The sequence below is a fragment of the Pezoporus occidentalis genome, unplaced genomic scaffold (assembly GCF_034315485.1).
Source record: "Pezoporus occidentalis ecotype Australia unplaced genomic scaffold, CSIRO_AGI_Poc_V1 ctg225, whole genome shotgun sequence".
Taxonomy (NCBI): domain Eukaryota; kingdom Metazoa; phylum Chordata; class Aves; order Psittaciformes; family Psittacidae; genus Pezoporus; species Pezoporus occidentalis.
Window position 1 is genome coordinate 915441 of NW_026914128.1, and position 25398 is coordinate 940838.

A 25398-nucleotide genomic window follows, 5' to 3' on the forward strand; every position below is an offset into this window, starting at 1 on the left:
TTGAACATAACATCCCAATTTAAGAAGCTTTGCAGGTGATAGATGTATTTTCTGAACTTCATTAGCATTACAGAAAAAAGAATAAATCAAGAAATGGGATCTTTTTGCTTTTTCTGACATGTCACTGGTAATACCTGCAGACATTGGAGCAACCTGTTTGCTGGTGTTAATGCGAAGGACAAATTAAAACAAACACACAACCCAAAACCAACCAACCAGAACCCCCAAACCCTAAACCAAACCAGCCCCCCTCTGGAGGGCTCCTGGAATAAAAGCAGGAAAAGAAAATCCGACCCTTGTTCTTTCTGCAAGAGAAATCATTGTTCAAAAAGAAGCAGCAATTAGAAACCGATTACGATGTTTTTTTCTGCTCCCTTGTTCCCAAACACACTTCTTGGGCTACTTTTGACTTGAGATTTCTGCTGCACAGGGATGCTCGTGACCCAGGTGCTCCTGTGTTAGTTGTATTGCAGTGCTGTGCTCTTCATAATGCAGAGGCAGCAGCCAGCGTGGGGTGTGTGGCATGTCACTGTGATTGATATTGCATTGCTGGAGTTGGTAAACTGATGTTACCTGAAGTCAGTGTAGCAGTGATCCAAGCAATGCTTGATGTTGCTGCAGGTACTGCTTCCCCCTTTACTAATGCACCTTTCTCTCATTCACAAAGTGCTGAGATCTTCTAGCAGTATTTTGGTTTTTATAGGGCCTTTCAGCCAAATTTCTCAGCAAATCTGCAAGCTACAGCCCACTAAAGCTCCCCCACTGTGGGCTGGGTACCTAATGTTATACCCAATTTATTAGAAATGACAAGACTGAGACAAAGAAGTGAAGACTGTTACTTAAGCAAGCATAAAAGTATGTGTCCTGTCCCCTTGTCTACATCTTATGGCAGACACTTGCATTTGAAAAGCCTTTCACTTATTCTAGATAGTATCATACACATTATGATATAAGTAATCGTGATACTTGGATCTGTTTTCATTTCCTGTCAGATCAGAATTATTGTTCTGTTTGGTTTCTTAAACAAAATTATCGATTGCAGATTTTGCTGAAACTTTAACTACTTGGGGGGGTGGGGGGGGGGAAGTTTTAGCTGGACACAGCACTTGACTCCAATAATGCAGTGTAATCATTGGCTTCGACTAATCACATTTCCAGGTATTCTGCCTAACAGATCATTAAGGTAAGACAAGTAGGTTAAAACCTAGTTATCATCCAAGTCAGCTGACACAGGAGCTAGGAATAAGGCTGCTTGCGCTTTGGATCCTGAGCAATGCAGAGAGCAACACATTCTTCTGTTCTTTTCCAGTAGTACCTAGGAAAATAGAGAGATGATCCAGTGTGTATGGGGGGAACCACACACTCAAACCAATAACTAGAACATTGATGCTGCTGAAAAGTAAGGGAAAATGGACAAGTTCTGTTCTGAATATACTTGTTCTCTTTGCGTCCTGGCCTGTTTTAAGGCCAGGTTAAGGGAATTATTCTGCACCATCACCAACCTAAGCCAAACATCATGATGTGGCGAGGAAGAATGTATATCTAGTTATAGATGAGCCAAGCAGGAAGGTATCCATTCTGATCTTGGTGACAGGAGGATCTGAACAGAATCACCTCAGTGCAGGTATTATTTTAACAAAATCAGTATCTACAGATTCAGTAGTATTTGCCTTGTGGTCATCTCTCTTATATTAGCTATTTCCAATGGCCAGAGATCAGTCACGGTGCAAGTGATGCGTGCAAAAGGTGCCTGCTGCAAAGACCTGATGAACGCCTTAATGGTGGCAGATCTCTGCATGTGCAGCATGCCATGGCTTGGAAAAGACATGTTCATCTGTTGGACTGGAGGGCTGGGCATTGATTTAAGTGATTTCACAGAAGTGATGGAAGTAATGGTGAAGGGAGGAGGTGACCGCATGTTGGAATCGGAGGTCAGTTTCAGCTCTTTCAGCAAATGTTTGCAGTGCTGTACAAAAGGTGCAGACTACTACCTATGAGATTTTTCCTGTAGGAAAGAAGGCCATTTTTGTCATCTGCCTATAATCTCCTGCATTGCATTACCAGTGAGTATACATCATCCTCATGGTGGGCACTTTATCAGCTCATGCCACTCATCACGAGAGTTGGCAAGTACTATCCCTTTCCATTTCCCCTGGGAACTAATGGTTTTGTTCCTTTTCATATACCCTCTGTGTCATGATTATGAAACAGCCATATGCATCCTGCTCCAGGAAGAGAGCTGGGTTCTTAGTCTGAACCCCAAATCCTGCTGCACTGAGGTTGATTAAGCCTGGCCTGAAGCTTCGAGGACCTGCTGTGATTGCCAGTGGGGTGAACTTGTGCAGTCTACCTTTATGAATGGCCTTTTGCATGCTGCTTTTTCTTGGCAGTGCATCTCTTTTTTTATTTTCCCCAGTTTTAATCCTAAGAGGTGAACTAGAATGAACATCCAGCTTTGTTTCCTCCTGAAGACACCTCTGCCCTGAGGAATAATGGAGGCTATTGCAAACCCACAGCCTTCACAGGTACTGTGCTTCTGCACCAGCTCATGTGCAGCCTGGTGTGGACCGAATACATGTTTTATTGGAAGATGAGAAATCGTGCATTGAACCACTTCATCTCTACTCACATAGTCTGGGCACGGACAAGCAGGCTGTCACCAGCAGAGAGAGTTAGGGTTTTACCATCCATGGCAACAGTCGATGTGCCCTCCTGAAGGGAAAGAACACATAGTCAGCTCTTAATTTTCCTAGCAGAAAGAAGATGCTGCAGGAAAGTAAATCTTTTCCACTGAAAGAGCAATTTAAATCTGCTCTGTTTCGTGAGGCCTAGCTAAATATTCAGCTGCTCCTCCCTGTCTGACACTATTCGCATCACTAAAAACATGGTTCATTGTTCCCCATCATAAAGCAGCAACCCACTGCCTGGCTCTTGGGGGTACAATGCTACCAATCTAACCTAGCAACCTGCAAGCTGGTACAGCTCTGGAAATAACAACCTCCTCCTATCTCTTCTACTTTTCTGATATCCTCCTATCTCTTCTACTTTTCTGATTCCTAATGTCTTGAGAAGCAGCTCACAAATCAGCAGGGAGCTGACAGAAATCACTCATAGGAGCCCATCCACACTGCAATGGATTCATCATTGTCTTGTCAAGGCTCTTGCCAGCAACAAGGTCTTGATGGCACAGATGCTGTCTGCTGTGGTGTAAACAAATGGCTTTCAATATCTTTATGTCTTTAAGCAGTATTTGATGGTCCGTGTGAACTTCAACAGAGCAGGAACTAATAGAAATATCCTCCTCCCAGTCTAGGCTGGCTCTGGATGAGAACGAGCTCTTCTCTGTCTTCCCCTTGGGCTGCAAATCTTTCTTAGGAGCCAGCTGAACGAAAGGCATCTGGTTCACCTCCCACTGTGCTTCAGTATAAACAAGTTCTCAGACTTTTTAATTGGCGTGTTCTACCTGCTTTCACTTCGACTTCTATGATTCTATGAGCACAAATGCTATAGCGTAGAAGTAATAGGTGATGCTTTATTATCGCTTGGAGGCATTCTGATATATTTACAGGGTATACCCAGTGCAGGGTGTATTAAAACCCCCACCAAGACCTGATGGAGGATGCCAGTATCTCTGTCTGCAATGTAGAAGATGAGGAAATGGACTGTTTTTATGGTGGCAATAGTTCACAGTTATTTTTCATGATAGTTTAAAGCTGAAGGGTGGTGCCTGCTGATGATCTTTCCTAAGAGAAGGTAATCGTCTTAATTTCTGTTGCTGGTGCTAGAAGTCTTTACTACTGTTCAGTCTGAACTGAAATGTGAACTTGTTCAGTAACAAATGTGAGTTGCCACATACCAGCTGCCATATCCAGATATCAGAATTCTTCTTGCTTTTCTCAGTTGTTCCCGGTCCATAAGCTATAACCTTGAAAGGAAATAGGGAATAAAAGGAATGGATTCCTCCCAGTGACCGAAGTGTACATATTCATCTTCCAACAGGATTTTAAACATTCTATTTTTACAGAAAAATATTCATAGACGATGACATTATTTTTACAGACATTAAAATTCACATTACGTTTGGTACTCTCATATTGATTCCTACTGATAAAAAGGGAACTGATCACACCTGCCACTCCTTATGCTCCTCTGCATCCTCACTTATCTATTCCTTCTGCCTCCTCCCACTCTCAGCTTTGCATCTCTATCCTTCCTGCTTCTGTTCTTGGAACAGGCACTTCCTCCTCATGAACTCTAGACCCTGTCAGGAGCCTGTCGAAGTAGAAAAGAGTCTTCTCTAAGCATTAACAGAGCTGCAGACCGGACCTTATTTTTCTCATTATCTGCCCTTTCTGTGTTCTTCCTGACAGTCCCACGCTGTCCCTAGGCTGTCAAACGTATTGCATTCCTCAGAGTGCGAGTCCAAATAACCCAGGGAAGGAATATGTTTTGCAAACTACTGCGCGTACAGCACAGATATCGAATGATGACAGCTTAGTTTACTACCAGGCTAGGCTGTGTTTGGCTAAAGCAAAGTGACACTGAGAAGCACAATGCTCATCGCAGCCCAGGCTCTCTGGTGCTGCCCGGTTTTCCCTATTTCCACTTCATGTGGATTGAGGGGGAGGAAAAGAAAAGTGTAATGACACCCCCAGCTTCGACTTGGTTAAGTTATGCTCTTCGAACCCGCAGGGAAGCAGAGCACACTCCAGTAGTATTTGCATCATGCCGGTATTTCTGATTTGGTAGCTATGGAGGGGCTGGGGGTGGAATGAGCAAGCTGTTTCGATCCCAAGGGACATGAATGGAATTAAGGTTCAGGTTAATTCTGTGGATGGAACTATCTGAGCTAGGAAGCCTCTGCCCTAAGCTACTCAAAGCAGTGGATGAAGACGGGCGCTTCCAAAGGGCAGGGCAGGTTAAGAGTGAGTGGTTCTGTAGGGGTGCGTGACTTTCTCTACCGACTGCGTGCTGTTCCTAGGCTTGGATTCCCTCAGTCTGGACAGCAGGCACCTACTATTTATCTTTAAAAATACCCCTCTCCTTCAGAGAAATTAGACCCTCCTACCTCTGTTTCGAAGTTATCTCCAAACAGACCCAAGGATTTCTTCTGCTGGATTTCACCACGATGGTCATTTAACCAGCCTTGGAAGGAAAACGGCTCCATAACAGAGGTCAAATTTAGAGGGAAAGGTGTTTCTTTCAGGATTTCATCTGTAAGGAAGGTGGAGGGTGGCCACTGACGCTTGCTTCCCTTGGTCTTTGCAAACGTTTTACTGTTACTTACGGCTTGAAGGGTTCAATTTACAGATACTATCTAATCAAAAGTCAGTTGTAGCAGTAAAGAGTGCTATGGTCAGGACCTAAGGTTGTAAGATGCATGTATTGCGTGTGTATCTTCATGGAGTTGCTTCTTCCAAGATGTTGTCAGAAGGAAAATGAAAATCTTTACGTTAGGTTTATTCTAATCTGGGTTCTGAAATATTAACAGGATCTAGTCTGAACATTCTGTACTTCATAATTTGATAATACTACAAAGCAGTTTTAAGGGCACTGATGATTTATGTTCACATTTGCAATACGTCTGTCAGGTTTTGGTTTTTTCTTAATTTTTAAAGGTTTATCGCATTTGCTTTGGAGGTAATTAGGAATCTTGCACACTTAGTCCTTAAGTTATGGATATGCTCAACTACAGCCTTATTGCAACATAGTTCTTTGGCTAGGGTCAGATACAAATTAAAGGCCTAAAATATTATGGCATCTATTCACACACAGCAGAGGAGAAGAAAAAGTAAAGACATTTTATCAGGAGGTGCTCAGTGAATTAGTATCCCAATAGATTATATTTTTCATTAATAGTAGCAATCTTTACCTCCTGAAGTAATATAAAGACAATAGAGTTTTGGGGTTTTTTGGTATCAGAATAAAACAGGTTACTCCTGAATTGAGAAAAGCCACAGAAAATTACCCTTGGTAGGGCTTACTACTAAAATGCATGCCCTAGGTGAGATAGTTACCCTGCAGGGCAAGGGAGAAATACCAAAATGCCATGATCATCCTGCTCAGCTCCAGGGGATACATCTCCACAGGTCAAGAATTCCAGCATCGTGCTATTTAGATATTGTTGCATATATTTCTGCTTAGCCTGTACATCAGCTTTGAACAATATCTCAGGTTATGTACAGCTCATGTGTTTCCAGAGTTCTTATGTTTTAGTAATACTGTGAGACAACATGTTTAATGATGGTAAAGGTAAAAATATGCCAGCACAATGCAGGAAGACAGCAGTTCTAAGCTAGCTAGCCGAAAGTCTTGCGCATCTCCAAGTAATAGATCAGTGAGTGGAACATCAAATCTAGTGTTTTCTTACATGTTCAGGAGATCCAATTCAATAGCTCAATAGCAAAGTCCATTTTTTGAAGATCTTTACTGTTAAATATTCATATCACAGCAATCCATTCTTTATGGGGTTTACAGCTCTTTTCAGCTTCCAATTAGAATGTGATGATACCATGTTGAGCTCAAGAAGACGTGTTTGCTGAATGAATTTGTAAATAATTTACAAAAGGAAATGCCAGGTCTTAGGGGAATTTGATTTCGGTGAATAGAGACTGTACTGGGACTAAGAACACGAAGCAGTGCAAAACTGGAGTGAGCACCTCACAGGGAAACAGCCAGTGAACATACAGGTAGTTACTGCCTCACCGGAGGGCACCTAAGGAAGAGTTTGAACTGGCTGGGATACTTCTGATGGTAGTAAAGAGGACAGCCACTGGCCCACAAGGTATATGAGGGTGTATTTGCTTACCCCAAACTTGCACGTTACGTGGAAGCTCCCTCTTCCCTACCCCTGTGATGTGCCTAAGCTCTCTTGTCAAGAAATGAGACCATGTCATTCTCCCAGAGTGTTATTTCTTGAGACCTGCTATCCCCAAGCTCTTCCCATAGCTCTTTTAGAAGTCTTGTTTCTTCAAGATTTCTTCATCATCTTCAAGATGCAAAGGAAGAGAGCAATAAAGCATGTGAAATGCAATATATTGAAATAATGTCAACTCTCAAACTGATCACGTGTTGCCTTTATGACATGCTGTGTTTTACAGTGACATGCCATCTTTCACTTACAGGCAGCACATTCTAGGTGGAAGAATCTTTAAATCACCTTATTTGTTCTTACTAATTATGGAAGCCCTTCCATTCTAAGTCACTGTGCTGCCTCAGAAAAGGTCTGTCCTTGCATGCTGTGACCTCATCTCCATGCAAGGATGTGAGAAAGTCCCTTCCAAATGGTGCCTTCCTCTGCCAAAGCAGAAGACATCCTTATCCAAAGTGGGCAGTTAGATCCTCTTTGCTTTTTTATCCTTTTAACTGAGTGTAAAATGGTCCAGACTGGGGATAAAGAGCTCACAAGTTATTTTAGCATTACGTATTTAGCATTATGTATTCATTTACTTATTTCTGCTTTTTAATCGTCCCTTCTATCTCTTAAAGCATACTGTATCATAATGAGTAGTTCTGATGTGAGAGTTTTGCAGCTGTTCACATTTAATTGCCAATGCCAGCAGTAATATAGACCCTGAGCTGTTTCTCTCATATGTGCCTACCTGATTCCTATGAAAAGTCTGCTTTATTCTCCACATTAATGGAAATGTCAGTGAGACCCGTAGGACTTTAATACCTCTGCAAATAAAACCTGTGGACTGAGGGACGTAATTTCAGGTTTGAAAAAGCAAGTAGTTAGCTCATTCCATATAACAGTCTAGTGTGAAAGCGCTGATGGTGACTGATTACTTAGGGGATAGTTGGTTCATTTCACTGATGGTGAGTATAGATGCAGAAACATTTAGCTAAAAACGCAGCACTCACTTGCTGTAATCATACATTTCCCTGTGTAATTGTATTTGGTTTTGTAGCATGCCCTGAGAATTGGCGTGACTGGTAATTTATGACTTGTCCCTGGTAATTATTGCTAGGCACGTTTCTCTGTGTCATTAAATCTATGCTGGAAACAAAAGAGCAGTATTTCTTTTTCTAATTGAAACAAAAAAGTTTGAGGGAGGCTTTGAAAAATGCTTTTGCAATTTTTCAATACAGCCTCTTGAGGAGGAGATCTCACCAGCCAGAGGGAAGGGAATAAATTAGAACAACAACATTGCAAGGCATAGGCCATAAATCTGTTTCAAGGCTTTTCATATCCAGCTAGGTCACTGTAATCAAGAATGATAAATACTGACCATATTCCAATCCTAAAATCAGGAGTCTTCATTTTTGTTTCTGAATCTGCCTTTGATATAACTGTAGGCACTTCATTGATTGCCTCTGCATAACTTCTGCTTCCATAGGAGAGGAATAGGGTATTTCAGTATAACAGATGTTCAGACCTCACTGCGTTTGTGAGACAAGGATTTGTACAGCGTGTGTGAGCTATTCCTACTATACAGCCTTAAAAACACTAGTGAGAATGCCAGACTGACTCCATTAGTGAGTTTTCTGTTTCAGAAGTTGCTGTCTGGGGAGCATTTAAGAGCATAAGGAAGAAAAAAGCTACCTTATTAGAGGAGACAAACCTGTTGTGAAACTGCTCCGAGCTTCACAGCTCTTAAAAATATTAGGTTTTTTTTCCCACTAAAGCCTGAGCAGAAAGGAAAACAACTTTATAGGGCATGTATTCCAATTCCCCTGATAGGATTATTATATACATTATCTGCTAAAGGTCAGTAGTGACTTGGTTCCCATGGTGAAGCATAACGAGAGCTCCTGAAGATTACAGTTTATGTTCTGCGTTTCTTTGAGGAGGCTCAGCTGAGAATATTGTGGGAGAAGCAGACTTCTTCCTGGAGACTTTGGGGTTTGTTTTTGTTTGACTGGTGTGATTTGCTCTGGGAGCCTAATGAACTTCCTGAAACATCCATGGCTCCAGAGAACATGCAACCTGCACTCCTGGTTTTGGGATGATGTGTTGTAGTTTGGCATTAAAAAGTTTAGCAGGAGTCTTCATATGGCAAATTGTAGCAGCCATACTCCAGACGTTGTAATTCCACTTTATTTGTGCATTAAATGTTGGTGATAGGTTGGTTTGTCCAAGATCTTCATCTCCAGTACTGGCTATATACTCACTGGGGACCAGTGTGGTGTGGAAAGTTGTTCAATATGGAGGGAGGGGAAACAGATGAAGCCAGCGAGACACTGTATTGGAGATGCACATTAGATGATTCTGTTCCCTTCTACTTTTTGTAGTTCAGGTGGGCTTCAGGAGAGCTATGAAAATGACTTGGGAGTTACTTAAAGGTTGTAGGTAGGACAGGATGAAGATGAACAGTGTATTTATGTCAGCATCTTTGCCAGAATAGAGACCATGAGGATGATAAGAAAAAGGAGTATATTCAAGTTGTTGATCAGGTATCGGAACAGTGCTTCAGAGAACTGTACAAGTCTGGTGGGTCTAGACAGTTTAAAACCATTGTTGCTCTCTGTCAGTTTGAATACTGTCATGTCCTGGAGGCCTCCACTGGTTGTTTTTCCCTAGAGGAACACTCATTAATATCTAAATGCTTATATGCTGTTTCTTTTAATACAAGTATTCAAAGCAAAAACAAGTAATATAGAAAGAGCAATCTATCTAGATATGTTTGAAGTCCTTAAAAGGTGAGAAGTGAATCAAAGAGAATCAAACAGTTTTCTAAACATCTCCATAGCAAATAAAACTTCAGGTTTCTCTTATTTTCAGCTATTAACACTCTTCTCTTTTGATCTGCTTGTTTTTATAAACCAGTTTATAAACGAGACTACAGAGGTTGCACTGATTTAGCTACAGAGGATTAACAGCACAGAAGCTGATTATTATAGTGCTGAGCTCACCCTTATCACTTGTTTAATAGTGCTTCTGAAACCAGAAAACATTTGTTTACAGACCATGCCCTAGGCTATATGGTATTTCTACTCCAACTGACTGAAGAAATTACCCAGTTTTTCATACTCATTCAGACCCTTAGGTTTTGTCTGCTCTGAATCACAAGCATCAGACTGTGCTGTATTCTAGCAATACCAACCAGATTTTAAGTCCAGACTGTAAATTACCCTAGATACACCTGAAACTGACGAAAGCTTTGCTAGTGAAGTCACTACAGGACTGGGGTTTGGGGTTTTTTTGTATCGTAGATCTGTATGTTCACTGGCAACAAAGCTTTTATGCGAATTCAGATTTCATTTATCGTTAGATTGATTTGGAGAAACAAACTCCTGCCATTCTGCCTGCATCACTACTGTTCTTGAGGATAATTAACTCAGGAAAAGTCTTTTCTTGCACTTTTCCCCATCAAATTTCACATGAAAGAAGCCTGGATTAGTTCAGCGAGCATGGCAGGATACACTTTTGAACTTCTGGATACTTCTGTGAACAATATTGAGCCATCACTGTTATTAGAACAGGGGTTTGTCTGTCTGAACTTTGTCCTCTTGAATGTAAAACTGGGATGAAATAGAAATCCTGAGGGATCCTTGCTTCCAGTCTGATTCAGCTGAAAGTAACAAGAGTTGCTTTGGTAGCTCTGACTCTTCATAGAATCATAGAATAGTTAGGGTTGGAAAGGACCTTAAGAGCATCAAGTTCCAACCCCCCCCTTCGTGTCAAAAACTCTGTAAACCAAACCAACCTATATCCTAAGTATGTTCACCCTCACTTATAAAGGGAGGGTGAGCTTTCTCAGGCTTTGCTTTGACATGTGGTAACAAAAGAGGTGAGTAATTCAGTACAAAACAGTGCCAGGGAAGATGCCTTAAGTAAGGATTGCATGCAATACATGCTTCTGATTATATTTCATCTCGTGGTATTTAAGTCACTCTTCTAAAAAGATATGTTTTTAATGGCTATTGCTTTCTCTTCATATCTTCTGAGTACCCTGCTTTTTTGCTCTATTGTTGGCTGAGGCAGAAACCATAAATAAATCAAGAGAAGCTCAGGACTGGGGTGTTTGGTGGTTTTCTAAAAGCAGTTGGAGCTTGATTGATTTCCATTTATAACTTTGCTCTAGGAGTGAGCTGCAATCAAGGGTTCCTTTCAAAATGTTTTCCTTCAATTTTGTTCCATTTCTCTTAGAAAGGTGAGGCCCTTGTTCAGGCTTGTATAGCGACGAACCTGAAAGCGCTTCAGCTGGCGCTCTTAAACTGATGGGGTTCTGAGGTTTCAGAGGAGAACCTGAAAGAAAAGGCTGAAAGCCAGCCCCCCCCTGCACAGGCCAGCTCACATCTTGGTAAAATACATCTGAAGTGAAACATCATGAGAAACTGCTGGTGGCTTGTTGTGTGTTGAAAGATCATGCTGGTTGTTGTTGAATTCTAGTTCTTAAAGACGGCAAGAGCTGCTGAGGGAATAAATCCAGAGCATGACTTCTCTATCACTTGAACACACCTCCAGAAGGAACATACCACCAGCTTACTCCCATCTCGGTTTGTTGGTTTGGGGTTTTTTAAACACAAGTCTCACTGGCTGAAAGTTCTGTAACCCCAAAAACGTGGGGTATTTTCCTCATGTATAAAACATCATCGAGACTTTGAGCTTCTTATTGTCCACGAGAACTGAAAACTGGAAAACTGGAGCTGTTCCCCAGGCTAAAAGCCTGCCGTGTAGCTTTGCTTTGCTTACAGCAAGAGTGAAGCCAGGAGTGTTTCGAGTATTTCTTGTCTTGACTCAGTAGTTAATCCAAGAGGAGCATCCATTCGGGGTGGAAGATGTATTGATCTCTGAGCACAATAACTGTGTTTGTTTGTTTTTCTTTTCTTTCATTTTGTTGAAAAAAACCCTCTTTTTTTTTTTTTTCATTTTTAATAGAAGTCTCTCATGCCTTTTGGGATTTTTACAGCTTTTGCCCAAATTGCAATGAAAGAGCTTCTGTACTGGATTTATCAATAGCAGTTTCTCAGAGTTCTGTGTTTAAAAGCCAAGTGTCAAGAGACACCGTATCTTCTGATTGTCCGGTTATTTAGCTCTAATCTGAAAAAATATTAACGATATAAATCATTCATGCTTTTTTTTTTCCTGTACTGATGTAATTAATTTGTTACTGATACATAAGCTCTCCCCTGGGACTGCTGAGGGATGCTGATTGGAAATCACTGTATCGAACAAGGATGGTATGTGTGAGATGGTATTTTTTTTATTACAGCAGCATCTAGAGGCTTCATCTAAAACTGTATTTCCTCTGCTAGACTGTGTGAGCACACAGTGAGAGACAGTACCTGCCCTACCTATGCCCCTACCCCGCTACCATCAACACCCAACCATGCCACATGGGTGACATGCTCTACTTAAAATAAGATCAAATTAAAATACACACATTTTGGTGGTTCATATAAAGAAAATTCAGATCTTGGTGGTGACAAGACTTTGTCTGTAAGAAACGCAGAAGTACATTTCCTAGTCAGTAAAAGCCAATGCCAAAAGCTGCTTCAGCTGCAAAGTCTTTCAGGCAGGGTTTCTGAGTGGTTTAGCATTTGCTAATTGCGAGGACTTGTAATGTTGTTGTTCAGTCCACAGGACTCTTCTGTGACCTCTTCATTTGGGTGACAGTGACTTAGTTACCTCTTTTTAAGAAGGTTTATGTTCATACGCCAAAAAATCCTTTCCCCAGTTTTAGGATTTGAGTGAGAACTTTGTTTCATTAGTGACTGAGATGGCAGGCAGTGACGTTTTTATGGTGACTGTCAAGCTGAGAAATGGGATAGATGTGGGAATTACGTTCCACTAGAGAGAGTATTTCTCTAGGAGAGTATTTCATGAAAATCCTCTTACTTAAGATATTGGGAATGAATATGGAAACGAAGGACAACTGTTCCAAAACCTTTTTAGAGAGGGGAAGAGCGATTTAACCTGGGCAAGAGCTATGGAATTTAAGTTATGAGTGTGACTGAAGGACGACATGGCAGTTTGTTAGGTGGTTGTAAGAGTAGCGTAGCTGGGTATTGGAGCTATGTATGTGTGCACATACAGTGCACCTTAGCCATGAATTTCCTGGTTGGTGCAGAATGTGCTCCAGTCAGTCATTTCCATGCATGAAACAACAGACTGATTTGAAATGGCAAACTCGGTTGAGTACTGGGATTGACTCAACTGGTGGCCTTCACAAGAGCATTTGGTTGACTGGTGCAGGAACTCTCCAGGTGAGAATCAAGGGTTGTCCTGGAGATCCCAACGGCAGCACCTGCTCTGCTTAAGCTTTTGCATGTTTTGATGAAGAACATGGCCATGACATGTGCAGAACTGACCAGGCTGCACTGAACTAAAACACTTGCCAATAGTCCATAGAAACTCTTCCTGAAGGTGCAGGAGCGGTCACATAGTGTAGTCTTTCGTACACAGTTAAGACAGGTGGGTGGTATTTTGCAGTAGTTTATGTTAATAGCAATGGATCATGCACATGCTGGATGTTCATATAGACCTATGGGCCAAAAGGATTGTAAGATTTCAGCAAAACTAGTTTCCCACTGAAGGTGCAGTTGCAACTGTCCTTGCAATAGAGACTTTGGTTGCCATAGAAAGCAACAGTGTTGGAGAGATCCGATTCCTAAAGATAACTAAGAGATTTGTTTCTTTAACAGTCGCTCTTTCTGTGTCCTATGTCTCCTTCCCACACACTTGAGAGGAGTTATGCCTGGAGTATCTGCTCCAGTGTGGAAGTTACAATCACTATCCACAAACAGAAGCAAAATAAAAAGTAGAGCAAGACAGGATGGAGATAAAATGTTCAACGGATCAGACCCTACATGAATTAAAAGTATCTGTCTTTCTCTAGGTGTCCTCATTTCCCAAGGGTAGATCACAGTGTATAGTTACAAGGAGTAAAAGTAGGTATAGAATGAGTAGATTCAACTCGCAAAAACCTCATTCTGCACAGTCAGAAATGCAGGTTTTTTAGCATAAGACTTGAATGGCACGCAAGGATAGAGAGGTTTTGATTTTATACTGCACAGTTACCTGATAGGTCAGTATGATGGCATCACATGGGCAACCAATCATGTCCATGGATTTTACTCGTGGTTGGGGTAATGAAAGGAATTACTTCCCAAAGTGACTTTAATTTACAGAACAAGAACTCCAGAAATGTGGTCATTTTCTGTGGAGAGAATCACTGCTGTTCAATGAACAGTTTTCTAATTCTGAAATGAGTTTGCATTACCTGGATTTGGTTTTCCAGTTTGATATTGTCTTGAACTGAAAAACCTGGAATAGTAAACATTTAAACACCGGTAAAAAGTCATGCTCATGTTCTATAGATTAACAAAGACTAGGCAGTAATACTGGCCATTAAGCTTTGTGCTGAGAATGGATGTACCAGATCCTCAGCTACTATCACACGTTATTCAACAGGGCTCTAGCTTTTTTACTGACAGAGGGTTTGTCTTAAAGTCCTCCAAAATTCAAGACAATAAACAGTTTCCTTGCTCACCTTTAGGAAGCGTTTAACAAATCAATTGCTGATACTCACACATTTCCTAGAAAGCCTCTCTCTTTTGCCACAGTCCTGATTAATCATGATTAAAAGTCCTGGCATTAAAGCAAGAATGAAAGAAGCCCCAAGGCAATTTAGTGTTTTTACCTAGTTAACCTAGCATCAATCAGTGTTAATGTTTCATTCCTTCTAGTTGCACTGAGCAGAAGTGTGCTTTCCCTTGCTCAAAAACTGTGTTCCAGACAGAAGTGAGGAACACTTGATTTCATTTTATTTTAAAGCTGATTTCATTGAGCTTGGGCTATACAAGAGATGATTAAAAAGTTAAGTTTTAATAAGTCTATGTAAAATGCAGCGTAAATTGAACATGAACTGTGTAAGTCACAGACTGAGGAAGACCTTGTAGATCACTTTAACCATTCTTCTAAAATTCCCACAGGAAAAAAGCTTACTCTTGAATTATTGGTGCAAGTTGGGTGCCAAGGTCTTCACAGTGAAACCATTTTTCAAAGAGGACCTTAGTTGAATCTCCAACGTAGTATCTGACAAAGTAAAAAACCATTAGCCAATCTTATTATTAACTAACTGATCGGGCCCTTTCAGGCTTTTCAAGAAAACAGCTGCTTTACGTTGTGTAAGAGTGTGATATTCACAAGCCTGGTGTACTTTGTTCTGAAGAATGGTTATTTAAGGAGTCTGTTTCCCTGGTTAGCTGACCTGGTGGGTGGGATGCTCGCCTTAGCAAGCTTTCCAGATTTAATCCTGGAAAGGACCGCTGCCATCATCCCTTGGGACCTGTAACTCACTTTGGATGTAGTTACTGCAAAACTAACTGTCCCCAAATGCCTTTTCCAGTAAGCTAGTCCATGCACCCATGACATAAATACTCGTATTCAAGAGTCAGCTTGCTTATTGACCATTCATGGGCTGACAAGAAAACGAGGTGGCTTCTGGATTTGTTATTACAACCATAGGTGTTTGTCCCTTGTGTAAATTTGGGAAGTGTTGTTTAGCTCACCCATCTGAAGAGGAACTTAGTGCTTCACTTGCATTATTTTATGTCTTAAAAAGTAAACATTGTGCTGACAAGCCAGGCCAACGAGCCAAGGTTGCTCTAATCTATGGAATGGCAAATACATAATTTATCTACCGATTTAAAAAGATGGCATGGATTGGCAAGGGAGTGATGCTCCAGTACAGTCATATTTTGACTGAATGTATTTAGGTTCTATGTGTCCTTTGAGTTAGTCACTGGATTGGTGTTTGAAGAGGGAAAAGAGGCTTTATATAATGATACTGTGCATGTTTGTGTCTTCGTGACTGCCATGTGTAGCTATGTACATGTTGTCCAGAAACTTTCTAAGAGCTCTCTGGCTCCTCAAGTTTTGCAAAACTAGGGTACATGGACGAGAACAACGTTATTAGTGCCTCCAGTATGGAAAAAGCTGTGCTACAAGCACAAACTTTGAACACAGAGAGCCTACATAGAAGACAGAGGTTATAGATGCCTTGGCTGGGAGAAAGCTTTGCACCTGGGAAGGACTTTGCACCTTACTAGGATCACACAACCAACATCGGGCTTGATTGTTCCTCCATTTGTTCACCACAGGATTAAGATTAGCTAGTGGGTTTTGGTTTCTTCTTATGGCACAGAGCATGTAATCATTACTTAGGCTGAAACACTGGTGCAAGCTACTTATTCTTCACTCGTACAATAATCAGCATGCTGGGAGCTCTGATTTATGACTGCGACCTCTATGCATGATAAATAATGGAACAGTAACATAATATTAGACCTTGAGTCAGCATACTTCAAAGTTTCTTATGACTTCTTGTACAGTGCTGCAGATGGCTGGGAGGAAAGTGTTTTAAAAAGATTAGAGGTTCTGGTCATAAATCCCAAACAGTATCTCCCAGGAGCACACAGAGGGACAGTGCAGGTCCAAAAACTGTTCTCCTTTAAAACTTCAGGTGTCTTTGTTCATCATGTCAGTACGAAAACAAGCGCACTAAAACCAGTGATTGATTTCTTTTCAGGCACCCGATTATATATTTTCAATTAAGAGTGTGCTTTGTTAATACAGTTTTCTTCCACCTGCAAACCATAGCTTTTAGTTTAATTTCTCCACAAGAGCATGGCTAATTGGAGTGCAAATCTCTAGATGTACCTGGGATCCCTAAAAATCCATTTGTCATCTAACTCCTACCATTCACGGACTTTGTGTTTAGGTTATTTTACCTAAAGTTACCTAAAGCTACTTGTGTTCCTTTATTACAGATAAACACTGCTATCTGAATCACTGGGCAATTGTTTCCAGCTTGAAATTCCTTTTTAATCACGTAAGTGTTCACAATCCACAGACCTGCAATGAAAGGAAGAAAAGGGACAAGTGCACAGATTAACAGGGTTTTAAACTACCTGGATTTCTCTTTAGCTTGGAATCCAGTCAAGTGGGTTTTGGGTTTTGTTGTGTATTTTATTGGTGGTTTTTTTTTTTGTTTGAATGGTCCCTTTCTTAGTTTCTTCTTTCTTTCTGTAGCCTCTCCGGTTTGAATGAAGAAGTCTATCTTTCTAGCTCTGCATACGTGACACCACCCATGCAGCAGCCAGAACAATAGACAAAAGGGCAGACATTAGCTATTACTGCTGGTTTAAATCTATGTAGGTTATAGCTATAAACTCTATATAGGTAATAGCTGTAAAGTCTCTTTTGTCAGCTGTTATCCAGTTAGTATCAACACAGCTTTTCTAACTTAGTTAACGTTACTACTGTGACTTGCCTTCTTAGACTCATGAATTCTTGTACAGGAGAAGGCTTAGCCCTGCTCCCACTAGAATACAAAGTAAACCTCTCATTTCTCTGAAGATACTGTTCTCATAAGGCAATAAAAGCCAGGCAGAGGCTTTTATTGTACAATGTAGAGGGGGTTAGTGTTAAGAAAATTTACTTTTGTTTCCAGCTTTCCACATGCTTGCCAAGAAAGCTTCTTCATCATTTTGCTTTCAGTGCTTACAAAGGAATTAATGTTTTCCTTGCCAGAATTGATAAACTAATAACTTTTGATTTGTGTTACAGAGGTCTGAGAATTTAAAACTGAAGGCACTACAAGCAGGCTCTATGTAAGTAGATATAACATACATTTAAGACGTTTCAACGTGTCCGTTGTTTAACTACATGAAATGCTAAATGAGCTCTCTGTTTATGTGTGTATAGATAAGTAGATGTGTGGATACAATTAGTACAAAATTGCCAGTGTGAATGTGATAAATTATCAGGGAAATAAAATACAGTATTGTATTGACATGAGAAAATAATTTATATGACAATCCTAACAGATTACCGACAGTTTACACTTCACCTGAGCCCATCAATTTCTGTCTTCAGTCTTTCCCTCTCAATTACAAGACCCACGGTGTTTGCGTATCTCTGAGGAGAATGAGGTATCCTGGCAGGTAGGAGGAACATCTGTTCAGAGAGATGGGAAAGCATCAGTGTCAGGAAGCCTGATCTTTGTGTTATCCTTCCCCTGCCCCACAACCTGCGAAATCCTCTGCTCCTTTTTCTGCCCTGCTTTTCCTCTGCTCTGTTGATCCTGTGTTACCCCTTTGCAGCTGCACCCACCTTGGTACCAGCAGCCCCCCAGATACCGTTTCTTGCTTTCTCAGTTCAGGATGAGCATTGACTCTGCAATCGGCATTGCCTTTCTGGCAGCCAGGTCCTCACCTCCAGGTTTGATCACCATTCTCAGACGCAACTGAAAGGAAAATCTAACTGGTTGCTCATCTGGAATTTACAAATTTGCTCAATTTGTGTGGCAGAACTGGAAACGAAAGGCAAGTTTGTCAGCTCAAGAAAACACAGTGGACACCTGTGATTGCATGCTGAGGAGTGTTATTCTCTCCAGAAATAATCAACAAACAAGAGGGGCTACTTAGGCAAGCCACAAAGTAAACAGGCAACATCTGTCTGGGAGAAGTCTGTTGCTGAAGTCTGAGAGTAACACTTTTCCCAGCAGCTGACTGTACAGGAAGGTGGCAGCGTGGGTTGAGATAAGAGAAGTTTAATAATAGAAATAAAAGTAAAATGTAGTAAGAATAAAAGGAAATATACATATATGGGAAGTGAAAGGAAGGAATAAGCCCTGTCCCCTCCCTTAGCCAAGTTTGGCACGTCATTACAATTGCTGGCTGCAAAACTGAACTAATGATTGTGCTTTACCAGGGCTAGTGTCAGTCTTCCCACTAAAGGATACTGTATGCTCCTTTTTATTAATGCTTCTGGTACCTGCCAAGATGTCAGCTTGATGCACTTCTCCGGTGTGAAGTTTGACTGTTTATAGGTTTGAAAATGTAGATTTCCTTCACTGAAAATGTCATAATAATTTTAACGACCTCAAGTTGGCTGAGTCTAACATGTCTTCCGTTTTAAAGGCTGGCCCTGCTAGATCTAATAATCCTTTCAAAGACTGAGTGCAGTTCAAGCTTGTGACAATAATAATGAGTGGCAGTTGTAGCACATCTAATAACTTGTAGTATTGCCAAGCAAAATATCTAGTCGCACTCATTAAGAGCACTGCAATCTATGCTTTAGCAAGTCCACTAGTATAAAAAGAAACAGCTGAGTGCAGCTGGCTATATGTTATCCATAAACAGTTCTTTTCCGACCACTTTTGTATCGTGGTGGTTGCAGAGGCTGGTTGTGAGGACTAAAGAAGGTTGAAAATAGCCCAGCCTCTTCATTTCTAAGTTCTAGGCAGTTTGCTTAATGGCATGTTTGGGTGGGTGGGCAGTATGTACCTGACTGCGTAAATAAGACTGATCAAGTAGAATTCACTTGGCAGATTCCATGCCATGCAGGGGAATAACAACTCTCAGTGTACTGCTGACTATCTGCATGGGTATCCCAAATGCTCAGAAACATTTTGATGTGTTACTGAAATCAGGAAACGTTGAACACATTAATTGCGTTAATGACATGGCTTTTGTTTTACTGCATCCAAGATGGGGTTTTTATAATCCTGACCCATCTCTTGCACAGCAGGGATAAACTGATGTTTAAATCCTTTCTATAAACTATTCATTTAATGTACCTATGTACAACAGTAACAGAAAAGCAACCCCATCTTACCTCCCCTTCTCGGATGACGATGTCTTTTCGTTTCCCATTTTCAATTACCTTCAAACACATATCTCCTTTAACCTGGTAAAAAAGCTGAAGGAATAGGAAAATCACATTAAGGCAACCACCTCAAAACATTCTGCACTTCATATTCTGTATATAAAGGATATATGTATAAATACATTCAACCTTAATTGCAAATATTGGCAGATTGTTTTCTAACAATAACAGGACTCCAATCTTTGTTGCTTTTGAAAATGTTACTAAACATGGATTATTTCCATTATCTTATGTACATTTGACAATCTACATAACAGGTCTGCAGCTGCTTATAGAGCCATTCTGGGAACCCAGTGGAATTCCATTGTGCAGTCTTTACTTCTGGGATTAGTCTTTGAGGGAATGGGATGTTATGGTTCAGATCTCTGGTAATTGCACTGTGTATACAGATTCATTGTGGATATAGCAGAGTCTTCGCTATTGCATTCAGTGAAATTAAATGTCATTTTCCCAAGTAAACTCCAAATGCATGTGATTTTTGGGTGTGTGCTTTCACTTTTTTAAAGGAGCTTTCTCATTTGGGAATAATAGCTTATCTGGAAGCTGTTCTGCTTTGTTTCCACAGATACTCTTGAATCCCAGCAACAGCCACTTCTCTTCCGACTTTGTATGGAAAAGGATCATATTTGAAGCATGTCTTCCTTCTATCTGGCACCAAAGGATGCTCAGGCATTGGAACAGGCTGCCCAGGGCAGTGCTGGAGTCACTGCAGGTGTTCGCACACCATGGAGACGAGGCCTCAGTGCCATAGGTTAGTGGTGGCCTTGGCAGTGCTGGGCAATGGTTGGACTGGATGAGCCTAAAGGTCTTTTCCAACCTGGTCGATTCTGTGATCCTATAAGGACAGATCCAGTGAACCCATAATTCTGTCTTCAGTAAGTTTTCCGTAGCTCTGTTTTCAGAGTAGCTTTGCTGTGGCTTAGGAGGTGCTCACATCTAGCCTCACGTTTCATGGCAGGAACTGTGCTATGGTCTGTAAGCAGGTCTCTCTTTGACCTGGAATAACGGGCACATTTTTGCTTGTTTTATATAATACAGAGGAATAATATTTCAAAAAGCCAACTTTACTTTTCTGCCACTTTGCCAAACTTCTCTTTGCTCTCCATGTTCTCTTTGCCATATTTAGAAACCAAATAGATTATTTCATGTAGCTGCTATTGCAGCTAAAATTGTCTGAAACATGATTAAACGTTAGAACTATAATGAAAATAATTTTATTTATAGTAATTCACTACCATTTCCATAGCAAAATGGAAAATAAATAGGGGAAGGAAAAGCCTCTGAAGCATATGAAAACCCCCAAATAAACCTCTTCCAACATTAGAAAAGCTTAATCCATTTTCTGAATCAGTATTGTTGCCAAAAGAGTTTTGAAATCTTAATACGTGCCCCTGAAAAATCACCTTTATCAACATAAGAAAGAATAAATATGCTGCTGAGGGAATGAAACAGTAGAAGGAACTGAAGACGTACTGGAAAAGAGTTCATGCTGAGAGCTCTTACACAAAAGTTCACCTTGTGCCAGGAATATCCCCATGGATAAATAAGTCCTGTGCCAAGCTACTTATCCTCCTTGTACTCCATTTCCCCAGGTTCTTCCCGTGTCATTTTCTCTGGTGTTACTGAATGACCATATGAAATGCTCCAGTAGCCCTTGTCACCGAGTGCGTTAGATAGAAAAGCCTTGATTTGTACACTGCTACTGCATAATGGGTCAAAATGAGGCGCATGGATTTTTCTTTCTGGGTGAAAAATGTGACTCAAGGAAGAAACAAAGGTTCTTCACCAGTCTTTTCATCTCTTTTGTCACTAAATATGCTTATTTGTTAATTATTATTCTTTTTATATCTTCTAACTTTCTTCCTTTCATTTCCCAGACCTCTGCCTTTTCATTTTGCTTTCCCACTTACTATGTGGCATCTTCTTCTTATGATTAACAAACCCTCCTCTTATTAATTCTCACCTTGCCTCTGAAAGTTATGAGCCACCTAGAAGTAATTGTTAACCTTAAGAGTTTTTTCATACCATTGCTCCATGTGATCATTAAAACTGCAGTTATGTCTATGAACGCTACATTTGCATAAAGGATTTGTGGGTTCTCACTTTGTGATTTGGCCTTTTAACAGGATGGCTGTAAAGTTTTTCTTCCGAATTACCACTCAGAACTATAAATGACCTTTTGCCTGACAAAATAATGAGCTGATCATGGTTTTGAATGAGGTTTAGGGGTTTTAATCCCAAATCTAATTCAGGAATATGCCTGTTTGTTAGGATACTCCGTCTCACAATTCTTCTCTAATGAAAAACATGGATCTATATTTGATCACAGGGAGGTGTAAATGTGCCTGATAAAAAGCTATCATAAAATGTAATGTATGACTATCCTGTACCTCCATAAAAGTGACCAAAATTGGCTCATATGTTAAACTGCTTTGTGTAACTGATTCCCACAGCAATGGGTCAGGGATGAATGATAATCCAGTATGAACTGAGAGACGCAGGGAGAGACAAGATTGTAAGGACAAGGGAAAAAAAAATATCTATATATTTAACATTATAGTGCAAACTGTTCTACGAGTTAAAACTTCAGCTCAGTTTTGTGTGTTCATCTCTTAGTGTGTATCTCTAACCGATTCTTCAGAGCAAGAAATAAATGAATTGTGTTAAAACAAACAGGTTGAGTTACAGAAAAAACAGTTGGAATCATCAGCTTCCATCTGAATCTTAGTGTCATTGACCTTTATAACAAAATTCACTCTCTTTTTTCAATGGAATATATAATACTTTATAATATTCCATAAAAGCAGTGTACTGATTAGCTCTTCTCCAGTGCTTTCCAAGCAGCTGAGGAAAAGATTCAGTGGGAAGGAAACACTTTTTAGAAGGATTTATTTTTAAAAGGATTTACTGAACTTGACTCACTTCTGCCTTGACCTGTGTAGATGCTGAAGCTGGGGCTTGCAAAGGGACTTTAGATTAGGTGGCCAAATTTTATTGGGATTGCATGAAATCCAGTTATTCTGCTCTTTCTTCCTATATCTTGCATTTGGGGATTGATGTGAAAAGTATTTAGAGGTTCCATTCTTTAGCCTTCCAGCCCTGAATGGAAGCTGAGAATGCTGATCTTTTCCACAAAGTCCAGAAAAAAAAAATCATAATTTCAGGACAATCAAAATATTGAACTCTGGTGTTTTTAATTTCAGAATTACTTTTGAAACATAGGTCAATCTCTTCTGCAACAAAATAGCACTTCAGAAATATCATTACCTTTCCACAGTTTTGCTCCAAAATGTTGAAATGAGACATTTTGATGTGTCAGGACAACTTTCTCTAGTTTCCTGTTGTAAATGAATTACAGCAAAACAGATCGGATGTCATGTGCTTGTTTCAAAGGAAACGCACAGATGGTCTATGGTTCTGGTGAGTGATTCTGTTTAAGTCTTTCAATAGATCTAATAAATACAACATCACTCAGCCTGGCTTTGCTAATCTGTAGCTTCAAAAGTAGCTGCACTTTAATCATTATAGATCAATTAAAACAGAAAAATATAAGCAGGCTATGGGTTACCTCTTCTCCTTCTTCAATATGATAATCCTTCCTTTCGTTTGGCCCTCCAACAAACATCACACTTAATTGATGGCGATGCCTAGAAAAGAAAGTGACATTTTAAAGCTACCTCCACTCCTGATGGTCTTTATTTCATTGAAGACTGCTTCTGAATACTTTGAGGACAGTGAGTCAGTGAAACAGGGCTGAATGCTAAGCAACATCTAGAATGAGAACTCAAGAGCTCTGGATGAATCTCTGCTCTGCGACTGTCCTGCCGAGTGACCAGAGATGTGTTACCATTATCTTGTTTACTTTTTAGAGTATTTAAATGATAACAAGCAACGCATTAGGGACTAGTAAAGCAGAAATAATAAGCTTTGAATGCCAAATTAATTGGTCAAATCAAAATCTAAAGAATTAAATTAGATTACAGGTCTTAAAGTGATCATTTCTGTGTTAGGAAGTTGTATACGTTACAGCACTTGGCTTCATGCCTGTATCCTAAAATAAGGAACTGAAGTCAGATCTGTCTGTACCATGCAGATTTAATGTTCAGTTTTGAGCACGCACTGTAATACCTCTGCATTAATAAACACTCCTACTAAAAAAGGGCAGGAAGACCAAATCAGTAACAGCACAGCTAATAATTAATGAAATAAATTCAAGTCAACTCTGGAGAATAGAAGAAGAGAAAAGCAATAAAAAAAAGGCTCTTAACCTGCTGTTAAGAGGGGTTCTTTTTTTTTTTTATAAAAACCCATATGTTTTTTAATTAGTTCAATAACTAAAAGTGAAAATATTGCTCTATAAATCATTTATTTAGCACACAAAATTTCTACCACCGGAATGGCTGTGGTGAGACGCCAGTGCACAGCCAAGTCATTAGGCCTGGACTTGGACCTACAGACAGGAACATTTCAGGATTCAAATAGTAAAGCAAGATTATTATTTTTCATTGAAAGCAAAAAAAAAAAACAGAACAAACAACAGCTCTTTCTTTATAAAAACTGGTTTTATATTGCTCCTTAGAATCCTTTCTTATGAAAGCTTTCTGTATATATAATTTTAGACAGAATACATCATCCTCAGCTTCACTGACAAAAGAAATTCTTGCTGATGTTGTGACAAGAAGGTGCCACATGTTGGACTCGTTACAATGGGGTTTATGAGCTTTGACACTGAGAATATGAACGCTCTACAACTGCATAATGCCCACACTTTTTCCTTGCATCAGTTGTCTCCCTCAGAATACAATTCATAGCTTCAAGCTGCTTCTTCAGCCTCCCTGCGCTTCCTTGACAGCTCTGGAAACGCCCTGGAAACCTGCTCTTCTGGTGCCCCTGCCCTTCCTTTCTTCTTATCTTCCAGGGGTAAGTCCTACCAGTTTTGATTGCTTGTGCAGCTTTATCTCCTTTGCAATGATGTAAGGACTCTCAGCAGCTCTAACAACTGCTTCAAGTTGTAATTTGGTGCTATTCTGTGCTACTCAACCTTGTCCTCTGTGGATGTGGATGCCACCTCCTCGGATTTCTATGAGTTTATTGCCACATGGCCTGACACAAATCCCCTTAACTCAGTCTAACTGCCTACAAGAGACTTTAAATTGAGGCAAATACATTATGTTTGAGTTGATCTTTACAGCTGATGCTGAGTTACTGCAAATCATTTCACTTCATTTCCTGTTCTTTGAAACAGCACTGACTTTAGTCTGAGAGGAACTACAGTTTCTCGCTGATTTTACCATGTATGTGTTTACAATGTATGCATTTTAGCAGCTTCCTCTAGACTATATCTAAGAACTGGTTTAAAAAAGAATAGCTTCATTTACTTACATAAGCTTATTGCACACAGGTGGCAAGAAGGCAGATTTGTTATCTTCTATCCATTTTCTTACATTTATGAGGAGCTCCATGGTCCACCAGCCCTGAGAGTTTTGATGGAGATACTCGAGCTTGCAGAGGGCTTTGTCTGTGAGCAAACTGCATGTGGCTCCATCCCCACAGCTCAGGGGATTGGTTGGTACAAGAGGTGTCTTCGGGCTCCAGTGTCAAAGGGGATGGGTCCAGGAGTCAAAGGTTGCTTTGTAAAGAGCTCTAATGTTCTGGCAGCTTAGCTAATAATTGACTAGTGTTTCTAAAATATGTATTTTCATCGAAGACTGATGCTGCCCTCAGCAAGTTCCTTCATTCTCTTTACTGCATCAACTTGAGCTTACAAAAATTGTCCA

At 40.3% G+C, this 25398-nt stretch overlaps 1 protein-coding gene across 3 annotated transcripts; it reads right to left on the bottom strand.

Moving 5' to 3' along the window:
* On the bottom strand, nucleotides 1–25193 carry HAAO (3-hydroxyanthranilate 3,4-dioxygenase). 3 transcript variants are annotated; one of them, XM_062620936.1, is made up of 10 exons: nucleotides 25004–25193; nucleotides 23190–23268; nucleotides 19571–19642; nucleotides 17802–17908; nucleotides 14894–14983; nucleotides 14169–14212; nucleotides 5069–5214; nucleotides 3857–3925; nucleotides 2630–2712; nucleotides 1–1315 (listed from the first exon to the last, which is right to left on the bottom strand). In XM_062620936.1, the coding sequence occupies exons 1-10, from the start codon at nucleotides 25081–25083 to the stop codon at nucleotides 1237–1239; spliced, it is 849 nt and encodes a 282-aa protein (XP_062476920.1). In that variant the 5' UTR covers nucleotides 25084–25193; the 3' UTR covers nucleotides 1–1236. The 3 variants fall into 3 exon arrangements, with proteins under 3 accessions (XP_062476920.1, XP_062476919.1, XP_062476921.1); XM_062620935.1 differs by having other exon boundaries at nucleotides 19571–19654; nucleotides 25004–25191; XM_062620937.1 differs by lacking the exon at nucleotides 14894–14983 and having other exon boundaries at nucleotides 19571–19654; nucleotides 25004–25192.
* Nucleotides 25194–25398: the final 205 nt, after the last annotated feature.

Coding starts and splice junctions, on each gene's coding strand:
- HAAO (XM_062620935.1), bottom strand. CDS start 25,083: ATGGAGCTCCTCATAAATGTAAGAAAATGGATAGAAGATAACAAATCT. Junction 23,269..25,003: donor CCTGTGTGCAATAAGCTTAT/GTAAGTAAATGA, acceptor TTTCTTTTCTAG/GCATCGCCATCAATTAAGTG. Junction 17,909..19,570: donor TCGTCATCCGAGAAGGGGAG/GTAAGATGGGGT, acceptor CTCTCTGAACAG/ATGTTCCTCCTACCTGCCAG.